The sequence below is a fragment of the Dromiciops gliroides genome, chromosome 2 (genome assembly GCF_019393635.1).
Source record: "Dromiciops gliroides isolate mDroGli1 chromosome 2, mDroGli1.pri, whole genome shotgun sequence".
Lineage (NCBI taxonomy): Eukaryota > Metazoa > Chordata > Mammalia > Microbiotheria > Microbiotheriidae > Dromiciops > Dromiciops gliroides.
This window is the reverse complement of record NC_057862.1, coordinates 30366638-30381142: the sequence shown is the minus strand read 5'-3', so window position 1 is coordinate 30381142 and position 14505 is coordinate 30366638. Positions and strand designations below refer to the sequence as shown.

Below are 14505 nucleotides of genomic sequence, written 5' to 3'. Positions count from 1 at the left end.
ACCTCACTTCCACATGAGGAACGGAAAGGTGATCTGATCCAAATCATACTTGACTGAGAATACTTTCTATAATATCCCCAGCAAATTGGTTACCATGTCTCTGCTTGAAGACCTCCATGGAGGGAGAACCCACTATCTCCCAGAGTCAGTGCCTTCTACTTTGGATAGCTCTAATTGTAAGGGATTTATTCCTGATACCAAGCACGTCTTTCTGTTATTTTCACCCATTGCTTCTAACCCTAGCCTTTGGGACCAAACACCACCCCCACCACCTCCACCACTCCCACCACTCCTAAACATGAAGACAATGATGATGGTGACAGCTAATTATATAGCATTTTAAGGTTTTCAAAGATTTTTATTATACATATTATCTCATTTGATCCTTATAACCATGAATGGTAGGTATTATTTTTACTCCCATTTTACAGATAAGGAAATGTGATTTTCCCAGGGTCACATAATTAGTAAATCTCTGAGGCGAGAATCAAACATAGGTTTTCTTTTTTCTTTCCAAGACCACTGCTTTATTCAGTCTCTCTTCTATAAGACAGCTCTTCAGATACTTCAACAAAGCTATTGTAGCTGAGTGTTCTCTCCTCCAGGTGAAACATTCACAGTTCCTTTAATTGAATCTTTTTTTTTTTTTTTTAGTGTGGCAATTGGGGTTAAGTGACTTGCCCAGGGTCACACAGCTAGTAAGTGTTAAGTGTCTGAGGCCGGATTTGAACTCAGGTACTCCTGACTCCAGGGCCGGTGCTCTATCCACTGTGCCACCTAGCTGCCCCTAATTGAATCTTATATGGCATGGCCTCGAATTCATTGTTATATTATATCTAATTGTAATATATGACTGAAGGATTTTCAAGCATTTGACCATTATAAGAAATCTCAGTATTCCTGTTATTCAGGAGTACCAGAAATATACCAAATCTGGGATGCCCTTTATGTATGAAAGGGATTTAATAGGTTAAATTTTCCTCATTTTTTGGTAAAGAAGGTAGAAATTATATTTGTAATTTTCTTAATACCAAAGAATATGGAAATAAAATATTTATAATTTGAAGGAGATTTGGCACTTTTTCTACCATAGTGAAACATTTTTTGGGGACCAAGTGTAGGATGTAGACTTTTTGATTGTACCATAGGATAGTTCTCTTGATATTAAACTTTTGTGAGGGAGTTGCCAAGTGTGTGACTTAAAAGAGGACTCTTTTCTATCATATATAGGATTAGAAAGTGTTTCCATGCAAGGGATTCACCCTATTTTGTAAACAAGATGACTTTCAGTTGGCATCTGGCACATCCAATGGGAGCCAACAATCTCAAATAGTTTAATTGGATGTTACTGAAAAGGAGAGAGTGGTATTGGGTGATGTAAGAGGAGGTAAGCCTGATTTACACTTGAGGCTGACTACTCAACTCCTCTGATTAACCCTCCTTAAATGTGTGACTGATTTAAAAATACAAATTTTAATTGATGCATTTTTTGTTGTATCACAGTCATTTTTGGATATATTCCCTCACAGTTATTCTCACTCATCCCTGTGAGCCTTCCCTTGTTAAAAATAAAAAGAAAAAAGAAAACATTTAAGTAAAAACAATCCATCAATAACAATTGACCACGTATATGGCACTTCATACTCACAGGTTCCCATGATCCAGTGAAAGGAGGGATTTTTATTTCTTTATCCAATTTCTGGGGTCAATATTGGTCATTCCAATAATAGAATGTTCAGCTTTAGTTTACTATTCTTTTCACTTACATTGTTGTAGTTACTGTGTATATTTATCTTCTAGTTCACTTATGTTTTCCTTTTGCATAAATTCATATGTCTCCTCTTATTCCTCTGAACAACTATAGTCTTTATTTCTTATGATACAATAATTCTCCTCTCCTCTCCTCTCCTCTCCTCTCCTCTCCTCTCCTCTCCTCTCCTCTCCTCTCCTCTCCTCTCCTCTCCTCTCCTCTCCTCTCCTCTCCTCTCCTCTCCTCTCCTCTCCTCTCCTCTCCTCTCCTCTCCTCTCCTCTCCTCTCCTCTCCTCTCCTCTCCTCTCCTCTCCTCTCCTCTCCTCTCCTCTCCTCTCCTCTCCTCTCCTCTCCTCTCCTCTTTTTCCTTTCCGCAGGGCATTGAGGGTTAAGTGACTTGCCCAGGGTCACACAGCTAGTAAGTGTCAAGTGTCTGAGGCTGGATTTGAACTCAGGTCCTCCTGAATGCAGGGCCGGTGCTTTATCCACTGCATCACCTAGCTGCCCCCTCTTTTGTATTTCTTTTCTTTTTTTCTGATACAATAATATTCTATTACTTTAATGTGCCACAAGCTATAAAGCCGTTCCCCAATGGTGATCCACTTTGTTTCCAGTTCTTTGCTAATATGGACACTGCTGAAATAAATATTTAGATATAAATAGGTCATGTTTCTCTTTATATAACTGATTTTTTTTTGGGGGGGGTCATCGATTTTACAGGTGAGGCACTGAAGGTATCAGCTGAAACATTTACAGATGATCCCTGTTATCTGCCTAAAAGGGAGGCTGTGGTTCAGGCTGCTCGAGCCTTGTTGGCTGCTGTGACCAGGCTGCTCATCTTGGCTGACATGATTGATGTCATGTGCCTCCTGCAACATGTGTCTGCTGTAAGTAGAACCTGGATTCATGCAAGATTGCCTTTCCTTAACTTCTTGGGGTGGCATAGGGATGGTGTTCTTTGCTCTATAGTACTATGCTGCTCCATGGGAAACTTGAAGGTGCCCTCTCAGCTAGTGTATCCCTATTAGTTTGCAAATGTCATTGGTGGCTGACACACTGAAGTCAATACAACAGCCAATTTATTAAACTTCTATGAGGTAGACCCTGTGTTAGACACTGGCATACAAAGAAAAAGATGAAAATAAATATTTTTTTTGCGAGGCAATTAGGGTTAAGTGACTTGCCTAGGGTCACACAGCTAGTAAGTGTTAAGTGTCTGAGGCCAGATTTGAACTCAGGTTCTCCTGAATCCAGGCCTGGTGCTTTATCCACTGTGCCACCTAGCTGCCCCCAAATAATCTTAATCTCAAGGAGTCTACATTTTACTGGGGGGGGGGTGAACACACCATGACATGCAACATTGGCATAGAACATATACACCAGTAAATAATACAAAATACAGAAGTATACTCAAGGTAATATGAAGGAATTGCATGGAGGAGGAATTGCTAGTGACTGGGATGGTAGCCAGAATAGGAGAGACCCTTGTGGAAGTCATAACATCTGAGCAATACTTTTTAGGAAGCTAGGGTTTTTTTCAGACTAAAGTGGAGTACATTCCAGGCATGGGAGAGAAGGCAACATTTCCTCAAAAGCATGGAGATGGTAGATGGAATGTCAGGAATGAGAAGAGTATTTAAACAGGATCCAATAGAAAACTGAAAAAGGTCCATGGCTGGTTGATTAAAGTAACTTGGGAGAAGATTCTACGTGTGTGTATGCATGTGCATGTGTGCATGCGTACACATTATACTATGTTCTTCCTCCCATGCCTCATCCTAGCATTAAGGCGACCCATTAGTTTCCAAGATGGTGCCAGTGGGACATGAACCTTGTCAGGATCTCCATATCTTTGAAAACCTTGAAGAAAGGTCTGGTGATGGACTCTTGTGTGTATTTTTTTTTCTTTTTTGGTGAGGCAATTGGGGTTAAGTGACTTGCCTAGGGTCACACAGCTAGTAAGTGTTAAGTGTCTGAAGTCGGATTTGAACTCAGGTCCTCCTGACTCCAGGGCCGGTGCTCTATCCACTGCGCCACCTAGCTGGCCCCCCCCCCCATATGTATTTTTATGACAGTCACCTGAGGAACAGACCAATTAAGTTTGGACAAACTCATGACCAGGTTGGCAAAGGGGGTAGTGATTTTTTCCATCAGAATGACAACTCAAAGACATGGCTACAAAGACTCTACTAAGCTAGAGAAGGGGCTGGCTCTGTATTGGTGGAGAGCTCTCCCACACTGATGCAATTGCAGTTCCTTGAAGTGTAATAAAATCCTATGTGGATAATACTCCTTGTGACTGTAACAGATGCTGTGGTATCTTCTTTCCTTCATTCCCTCCTCCAAACCACTCTTACACCCCAAACCTTGACAGATGATTTTGGAAAGAGGACCTCAGGACAAGTTTTTTTGGGGGGTTGCCTTGCTTTAGAAAGTTCTACTAATATTAAATTCTCTAGAACAATTAACCCAATAAAATTATAAATGCAAATTATTTTTTTTCAGTTTTGCTGTCTGTTCCTGTAATTCAATAAACTTTCTCTTAAAGTATTTGGATGCTATGTCATTTGGTGCATATATGTTAAGTATTGATGGTATTTCATTGCCTTTAAGCAAACCATAGTTTCTATTAATCTATTTTAACCACATCTATTTTGTTGTTATTGTCGCCTTGTCTTTAATCCTGAGTGCTTTCCATGATTTTTCAAGTTGATCTGAAGCATAATACATTCTGTTTTAGGCCTTCACTTTATTTATGTTTTATGTTTCAAGTGCATTTTTGTAAACAACAGATTGTTGGGAGTCTCCCTTCTGACCCGTTCTGTTGTCCTCTTCTGTTTTACTGGTGAATTCATCCCATTCTCGTTCACAGTTAGGGATAAAGATTGGACCTATGATTTTAATGTTCTAGGGAATTCCCAAATAAGGGACCTCTCTTCACTAAAGCAAATTGCTGCCTTCTCCGTGCCTTTCATGTTTTAGAACTACCTAAAACACTGAGGGGTTAAATCACTTGGCCAAGGATGTGCAGCCAGGAAGTGACAAAATTAAGACTTGAACCTAGGTCTTTCTGGCTTCATGGATAGCTCTTTATTCACTGTGGTCTCTCAGCAGTGTGTCCATGGTTATGATTATAATTATGTCTTATTATGAGGGTTAAGTGACTTGCCCAGAGTCACACAGTTAGTGTCATGTATCTGAAGCCACATTTGAACTCAGGTCCTCCAATTCAGGGCCGGTGCTTAATCCACTGCACCACCTAGCTGCCCCCTGTAATTATGTCTTTTTCTCCATTTTCTCCTCTTAAACATTTTCCTTTCTTTCCTCCCTGCTTTTCTCTTTACAAAGAAGGTGTTGAAAGAGAAGAAATGTGGACAACAAAAATTATTTGTAATGAGAACAATATGCTTCCACTACATTGCCCACTCTCTCTTTCTTCAACTTACTCTGACCTTTGGTTCTTATATTTTCCCTTTCCTTTTTATTCTTCTTTTATGAACTTTCTTTTGAATGTGAAGTTTGTTTTGCTTATCATTATTCCCTCTGTGACTCTACCATCCTTCTTAAATTCCTTCCTGTTTTCTCATTCCCAATAGATTTTCCCATTCAGTTGCATGAATTACTACACTCAACTCTGTGTGTTTGTCTGTTCAGGCTACATTTGTATAACTTAGATAAGAGTGAGGTTCAGGTGATGCCTGCTCTACCTACCTTTTCATCCATATTTGTACATTCTTCTCTGGGATAAACAGCAATCCTATCTCCATTCTTCTTAATTTCTTCCTTCGTTTGCTTTCTTCCTCTTTTTTCTTTATTTTCAAGGATATAAAAATAGCAAAAAGACTTCCCAATCCTTCTGCTTGTCTTATTTAATTTCTTCTCTGATGCTTGAAGACATTAAGATTCTGAAGGGACACTTGTCTCTTCTCCCCCTAATAGAGAGTAATCACTTCATTATTGTTTAACACCTAATTGCTCAAATGTATTTACCTGTCTAGGTTTCTCTTAGACTACTGTGTTTGAACTTCAGAATTTCTACTCAATTCAGGTATTTTGATCAGGAATGTTTGAAAGTACTCTGTCCCATTAAAGATCTATTTTTTTCCACTGTAAGACTATACTAGGTCATACAAAGTATCTTGCTCTTCTATTATTATACCTTTTGGAATATTAGATTCCAAGATTTTTTCTCCTTTACAATAATTGCTACTAGTTCTCATTATCTTGGTTGTAGTGCTTTAATATTTAGACCTACTATTTTTGACTGCTTCTGTATTTTTTTCTTTGACTTGGAAACTCTATTTTGGCTGTGACATTCCTGTGAGTTTTCATTTTTAGGTTTCAGGAGGTGACTGGTATAGTATTCCTATTTTCACTTTGCTTTGTGGTTCTCATAAATTTTGGTGCTTTTCACTTATGATTTCTTGAAATATGGTATCTAGTGTTATTTTTGGTCCTAGTTTTCAGGGAATCTAAGAACTCTTAAATTATTTCTTTTTGAATTCTCTTCCAGGTCAGTTTTTTGATGGTAGCTACTTTGCATTATCTTCTATTTTCTAATCTTTTGATTTTATTCTAACATTTCTTGTTGAGTGTTGGACTCATTAAATTGTTTGGTCCATTTTAATTTTTAGGTAGGTCATTACTTGGGCAAGGTTTTCTAGATTGTGACCTGAAAGCTACTTATTATCATTCTTATTCTTTCCTTTGGAGCATTCAATTTTATTTGTTATTTCTTTTTTCATTTCCAGCATCTCTCTATTTCCTCTTCATTTCTTGTGTCCAACCCTTTTTTTCCTTCTGAGGATCTGCTGGTAGTTAGTGTACAGTTATTCTCTTCTTCTGGGTTTTACCTCTTGGGTATGTTGACCTGTAATATTTCTTCATAGTGTTAAGTATTTTGTTCTGTTTAGTCCCATCCCTGGCATTAATCCATGATTTGGGATGTGCCAGAGATAGGTACTATTTCCTCCCACACTTGAGAATGGAGTGATCTGGCCTGTTTGATCCTAACCTCAGTTTCTTGGGAGTGGTTTGGCCCTGTTTGTTCCTGACTTAAATCACCTGGGTTCCTGTTACTGGCTTCTAACTTCTTTTCTGTGTCTGTGTTCAGTGTGTTGGGAGACTTCGATGTCCCTGGTCAGAGTTCTGTGGTCCTCTGTCCCCACTCAGGCATCTCTGGTCAAGACATTGCTCCAGGTTTCTGCTCTGTTCAGCTAAGCTCACGCTATCTTCTCTAATGGGGCCCCTTTTCCAGTGTCCACAGCTTCTTACTGTCTTTTTGTGCACTACTAGACTGGATGAAGGCTCTTACTGATGTTTCATTGGTTTGCACAAGCCCAAATCTTAAATAACTTGTACCTTATTTGTGAGCTTCTTTGAACATAGCTGAGCTTTTCCTTAATGAGGAGAAGTGAGCAAGTTTCTTTCTTGTTCTTTTTGCCTCATATGCAACCAAAAGGTCTTTTTGTTGTTGTTGTCTTTAGCATTTTGGGGGCAAGCCTTAGTTTATTCTAAGCCTTAGGCTTTCCCACACCACACTTAGGTTCATCTTACTAGATTACATTTATGTTGCATTATGTGTCCCTCTTTCCATACTGGAGTTAGATTTTGGCATAGTGATCTCAAAACTGGCTTTGGAGCCTGGAAGACTTGGGATTGAGTCCTGCCTGTGGCACGTACTACCCATGTGACCATGGGTAAGTCATCTCATTTGTCAGTGCTTTAGGCAACTCTTTAAGATTATACATTGCAGAGAAGATATTAGGAGATAGAATTCCCTCAAATTGCACTTCCATACATCAATTAAATCATAGATACAGGCCCCATCTTAACCTTCAATTTATTAAAAAACTAATCATAATTATAATCATAGCTAGCATTTAAATAACTGGGCAGCTAGGTGGCATAGTGGATAGAGTACCAGTCCTGGAGTCAGGAAGACTCATCTTTGTAAGTTCAAATCTGGCCTCAGACACTTACTAGTGTTACCATGGGCAAGTCACTTCACCCTTCTTGCCACAGTTTCCTCATCTATAAAATGAGCTGGAAAGGTAATGACAAACCGCTCCACATCTTTGCCAAGAAAACCCCAAACAGAGTCACAAAGAGTCAGACGTGGCTGAAAATGACTGAAAAATATTTCTATAATACTTTGAGGCTGTCTACATTCTCATTTGATCCTCATTAGGAACTCTGTGAAGTAGGTATAGATTTGAGAATCGAGACGGAGATGATTTGCCCAGGGACATATAGTTAGTAAATGTCTGAGGCTGAATTTGAACTCAGGTTTTTCTGACTTTAAGTTCCAGGCTCTGTGCATTATGGCACTGCCTCACTGCCTTCAGTTGTGTTGGCTGGGGCACACTTTTCTTTAAATATTGTACCCTTTACTCTCTATATAGAGATTATCTATAATTTTATAGGCATTTCATAGGCATCCTTCTTAAGGGATTTTCCCTTTTGGAGTCTCTGCCAGGGAAAGATTCAGTTCAATATACATTCATTAGGCACCGTTATTAGCATGGAAAACCCTATGCTAGGTGCACTCTATTCTCTGATTGTTTTTAAATCTACTTTAGTGAAGACAACTCGATAGATATTTAGGAATCATTGTGAGCAGAGGGCTGCTCTAGTTTTTGGGGAGAGATACAAACCTTCATACACTTTTTTTTGCAGGGCAATGAGGGTTAAGTGACTTGTCCAGGGTCACACAGCTAGTAAGTGTCAAGTGTCTGAGGCTGGATTTGAACTCAGGTGTTCCTGAATCCAGGGCTCGTGCTTTTATCCACTGCTCCCCCTAGTTGACCCACACTTTCTAATATAGTATGGGGATAAGACATATATGCAAATAGCTACAAAGCATACATCCATTTATGGCTTTCCCTATTCCTTTCTTGTATGGTTTCCATGGAGAAATGGTCAATTTCTTCCAAAATTCTAGTCATTTTTACCTCTCCCACTGGGCATTGTCATTGGACAATGCCCAGTGGGAGATCATCTAATCTAAGTTCCCCATTTTACGAGTGAGGAAACTGAGACCTTAATGGACACTCTCTGTGAGATCATACAGAAGTCATGTTAAGCTGTAGAACTAGGATTCCAATTCAGGTCTTCTGACTTCAAATGCTCTTTCCATTATTCCAAGTTGCTTCCAAGTAATTTTTCCTTGTTGGTCCTGTCTTCCCCTACCTTCTTAGAGAGAGAACCATCAGCAAGGGAAGACAAGAATTCCTAAGATGTTCATCTTCTGTAAACAGAAGGAGGAGTCTAGAATTCTGGATAGTTGAAGTCACTCATCTCGAAAATATTTTTGCCTCTGTGTTATTTTCCTCATCCATCTTGGGAAGGCATCATCCATTATCCATGTCCCACAATCCTATCATTTGTTTCTCCTTGGGTCTTCATCCCAATACTTTCTGTTGGGTATGCAACCACAGAGCTGTAGACTTCCACCTAGCTGTAGAGCATCTTAAATACCATACCTCTTCCCACCCCTTTTAATAGATTTGTTTCTTTTGGACAAGGCATATCATTCTATTGGGGTGTTCTGGTCACTCATACCCACCAGTGATGACTATAGCTCTGGTTTACATGGTGCTAGAATCTTTACTCCATTTGACTCTTGAAGCAACCAAATGAGGTTGGTAATATGATTATGCTGTTGTCATTCAGTCATTTTCAGTTGTGTCTGATTCCTTGACCCCATTTGGGGTTTTCTTGGCAGAGATACTAAAGTGGTTTGCCATTTCCTTCTCCAGCTCATCTTGTAGAGACAACTGAGACAAACAGTTAAGTGACTTGCTCACATAGCTCGTGTCAGGTTAGATTTGAATTCAGAAAGATGAGTCTTACTGACTCCAATCCTGGCACTCTGCCCACTGCACCACCTAGCTGCTACACAAGTATAGTTACTTCCATTTGGTGTAGATGAAAAGTATGATTTGGGTGAAATAACTTGCCAAGGTCACACAGCTGGTTAAATGTCGGCTATGGGTTTAGAGCTTAGGTCTTTAGGCTACAAGTCTGGTGTTCTTTTGCCCTGAGTCACCCTACCTTGGTTTCAGTGATAGCTTTGATATTATTTTGTTTACCTCTCCTGGTTAAAGTTTCAAGTTTACTTTGGTTTATTGCCTACATTCGGTGGATAGTTATATAGATGTCCAAGGACATAAGTATTTTTCATGACCTCCTTCATTGTTGTTTTCTCCTGAGAATTACTGGGTACCACTCTTACAGAGTGTTCTCTCTATGTTTTGCCTGTGGTCCTCCAGAGTGTCTGGTTTTACAGTTTTAGCTGGATGTTTTTCTTCTTTCCCCCTTAAGTATCCATTTATAGCACTCTTTATCAGGCTAGCAAGTCTCTTGCTTAGCAAGTTTTTCCTTGTATTCTCAAGATTAACATCATCCTTTGCCCATCATTCTGATGTAGGAGGAGGCCATGGTCCAGAAAACCAAACTGTTCTGTGATGCCACCTACGTGACTATTTCCATCCTATATTCAATCTAACTCAACCCAACAAGAGTTTATTACTCACTTAAAACTTGTGAGACACTTGGCTAGGTCCTGGGGCTACAAAGCTCGAAATGATGATTCTCATCACAAGAAGCTTGAATCTCAATTTCCTACTCTATATAATGGGAATAATAATAATGGTTCTGTTTAGTACACTTTGTCCAGGAAGACATAAGCTCAGTTCGGAGGGTTTTAAGTGACTTGAATTCCTGGCATTTAAGGCCCCCTCCCCCAATCCAATGCCATTCAACTTTTCTAATTTTCTTTCATCTCATTATTTTCCATATACTCTTTGGCTTTGTCAAACTAAAGTAGGCTCTGAATCTGAATATACCCTGAACTCGGTTACTCGGTTGTTCCTCCCTATTTCCATTCCTTCTTAAGTGCTTTCACCTTCATGCCACCTTTCTTGATCCCCTTGTCTTGTGAGCTTTCCCCCTCAAAGCTCACATAACATTCTATTTGCACCTCTCTAACTCACCCTGTAATATTGTACATAACAGTTATCTGTGTTGGTGTCTAATCCCTTTGCTTGACCATGAGTTCCATGAAGCAGGGACTGGGAACCAAAGGAACTTAATAAAATGTTTATCATTGCTTTTAGGACACTTCATTCCCTGAGGGTGTCCCTATAGCTTTGAAAAATAGCAGCCTCGGTCTGTTCCCATGAATTGCTAAATTTCTCTTACTTTTCTTACCCTTTCTGAATTATGGCATCTCTGCTGAGATTGTCAACAGCATAGAATTCCTGTTGAGCATTTTGGCTGGCTACCATGTCTCTTTTCAAGGACATAGACTGAGACCACCAACTGGTTTAAACACGGGCCCCTTAACAGTCGTGAATGTAATAACAACTTTCAGTCCTTACTGGCCAGGGTTGTATTAAAAGATGGTTATATTCAGGAATTCCTGATTCTGCACTTTGAAAAAGTAAATTGTTCCTTAAGGAAATCCAAGATTGAGTTAATTTGAAAGTGAGCCAACTCAGGGGCTAAAGGGAAGAAAGGGAGCACAGAGAGAGAGAGAGAGAGAGAGAGAGAGAGGAAGCAAGAGAGCGCGAGCGAGAGAGCGCCAGAGCGAGTGGGCGGGCTCAATACTGTCTTTCCTTTGGGCACAGAGAAGGACCCACATCAAATCTGTTGAATTGAACTGGATTGTTGTTGTCTTGGCTTCAACCTTCTTGCTATTTTGAATTAATTTTTTTAGATGGCATTTTTGAATAGGACTTCATCCTCATTCCACCTGGCTTAGTCCACATTGCTGATTAATCAATAAAAATTGATGCAGCACCTGTTCTGTACCAGGCATAGGATTAAGCATTGGGCTTACAAATAGAGGAGTGAAGCGGTCCCTGACCTTGAGAAACTTAGCTTTGATTGATGGTACCTCATGTGTCATAATTCTCTTCCATGGAGACTGGAGCTCTGGGTTGCAATTATGGAACTAAAATTGTAGCATCTCAGAGTCAGATGGCACCTCAAAACCATCTAGTTTATCTAGCCCAGGGTCAGAAGCCTCCCTATAACTGAGCCCACAAATTGCCTTCATGCCTTTGCATGAAGACCTCCTTTGGAGTGGACCCTGCCAGCCCCTGAGGTGGTCCATTAAAATTTTTTTTTGATATGAAATTTGTCTTTACATTAAACTTCAGTTTAACTCCAAACAACTTCTACCCATCGTTCCTTGTTTGTTCCTTGGGGTCAGGCAGAACTTTACTGATTCTTTTCCCATATGACAGTGCTTTATATACTTTTTTTTCAGGGCAATGAGGGTTAAGTGACTTGCCCAGGGTCACACAGCTAGTAAGTGTTAAGTGTCTGAGTCCAGATTTGAACTCATATCCTCCTGAATCCAGGGACAATGCTTTATCCATGGCTCTACCTAGTTGCCCCCAAGTGCTTTATATACTTGAAAATAACTATTATGTCCTCTGTCCCTGATCCCGAGTATTCTTCATGCTAAACACTTCCAGTTTCTTTAGCTGATTCCTGTATAGTATGAACTTCACCATCTTGGTGAACACATTCTAGATTATCAATTTTCTTCCTGGGATTTTAAAGCAGGGACTTTAGGGATCATCTAGTCCAACCCTTTGTTTTCCAGAGGAGGAAACTGAGGCATGGAGAGGCAATGTGACTTGCCCAAGTCACTGAGGTGGTAACGGCAGAGCCAGGATTAGAATCCAGGATTTTGATTCCAAATTCAGCTCTCTTTCCATCACTCCAAGACTCTTTGGACTTACAGAACTCTGGACTCAGTTATTTTCATTTTGAAGATGATCAGTGAATCTGATCATTATAGTGGATTTATTTTCCAACTTTCATTCATTTCTTGTGCAATATTCAAGGTAGTTGAAGTGCAATGAAAGGAAGCGTTGATCCCTATGGGTTTTGGTTGAGCTTTCCTTCTCAAAAGAGCAGGTAAAAGATCAGCATTACCATGGGGAGTTGGTATAGTATTTATCAACTCCTTCTTTGGAGTGTGTTTTTAGCACTGAATTTGGAAATTGGTATTCCGAGTTCACAGGCTGAGCAATGGCTCTCCAAATGAATAGTGTTTATTTTCCTTTCACCGAAAATCATTCATTACCGTATTGGCAGCCGAGTCTTTCTGAGGCCGGTCCCTCTTGATAAGTGGTCTTCTGCAGGTGGTATTTTTTCCCTTTCTGGACTTTACTTTCAGGGGAGGGGAAAACATTCTAAAATCCTTTCTTACTGAAGGCATTTTTGTGGTAGTCTGAAAAATCTCTGGCTTTAGGCACTTAGTCATTCTTGTTTCAGACTGTCTCCATTCTAAAAATACCCTCCTCTCCTGCTGATTACCCCTACCTTGACCTGCCCCCTTCTCCAGAATCCTCCAAATGTGGAATCTTACTTGTAGGAAACTTGAAGCTTCCTAATTTGTTGGCAGGAGGCTGCTAGGTGGCTCAGTGGATAGAGCACTGGGCCTGGAGTCAGGAAGACCTGAGTTCAAATTTGGCCTCAGACATATACTAGCTGTGTGACCCTTCCAAGTCACCTAACCCTGTTTGCCTCAGTTTTCTCATCTGTAAAATGAGCTGGAAAAGGACATGGCAAACCACACCACTATCATTGCCACACCCCACACCCCTCATGGACAGTTTTGGTGTGCTATGGTCCATGGAGTCACTCAGAGTTAGACATGACTGAATGACTGAACAACAACAAATTTATTTGGCACCTCTTTACCTATGGTGTCAGCAGTATAAAAACTAATCAGTTGCACCCGAGTTTGACCTTTTCCTTCTCTATGAGATACCGGGCTTTTTATTGTATTACCCAATTGCTTTTTTATGTGGGACAACCCACCTATTAATACACTGAGCTTGGAAAAGGGTTGAGTGCCTGGCCTACTCTGGGTGCTGCATCTGGAGGGAGCTTTTCACATGATTAATGACTTCCCTTTCTCCAGATCATTTCACCCATGGCTTGTACTTTTCCCATTTCTGAGGTCAAAACCTTTTGCTTCTCTGGAGATCTGGTGCTATCTTAAGTCATGAACCTCTCTTAGACTTGGTTCGCTCATCTCTAAAATGGGCACAATAACATCACCTGCCTTATATGGTTTTTGTGATGATCAAATGAAATACTATTTAAAGAGTTCTGAAACCTTTGAAGTTCTATATAAATCACAACTATTATTTGAATCCTTTCTTTTTGAGTGACTAACATCCCTGTCATTAGAGATATGGAAGTAGTTCAATCCTCTTTGCTACTCTAAGGGTGGTGTGGGAAGATCTCTGGGCAAGGAGTCAAAAGCCTTGGGTTCTAGAATCAGATCTTCTGCTAGCTGGCTATATGACTTTGGGTGTTATGTTGCCCAGTGTAGACTCTGACTTCCTCATATGTAAAATGGTGATAATGCCCATCTCAACTTACTTCTCTATAGCTAGGTGATATAGTGAATAAAATGCTGAACTGGGAATTAGGGAGACCTGAGTTCAAATCCTACTTCAGACTTGTACTAGTTGTGTGACCCTAAGTAATTCATTTAACTATGTTGGTTTCAGTTTCCTTATCTATAAAATCAGGGGGTTGTACTCCATGGCTTCCAAGGTCCTTTCCGGTTCCAAGTCTACGATTCTATGAACAGATATAATGATTTATGGTTTTAATATTTTAAAGTTCTAAGTGAATGTGTGACATTTGTAATAACAGTAATCATAGGCCAGACAAACGTCACGCTATAAAATGTTTTAATGTTTCCAAAGCATGCTATA

General features: G+C 39.9%; 1 protein-coding gene across 2 annotated transcripts in view; it reads left to right on the top strand.

The window, feature by feature from the left end:
* The window catches only part of CTNNA3 (catenin alpha 3), a 2043451-nt gene that overhangs the window by 113720 nt on the left and 1915226 nt on the right, over positions 1-14505 (top strand). For both annotated transcript variants that reach the window (XM_043982624.1, XM_043982622.1), the window contains exon 4: positions 2471-2637. In XM_043982624.1, the coding sequence (XP_043838559.1) occupies positions 2471-2637 (167 nt within the window). The remainder of the gene's footprint in view (positions 1-2470; positions 2638-14505) is intronic.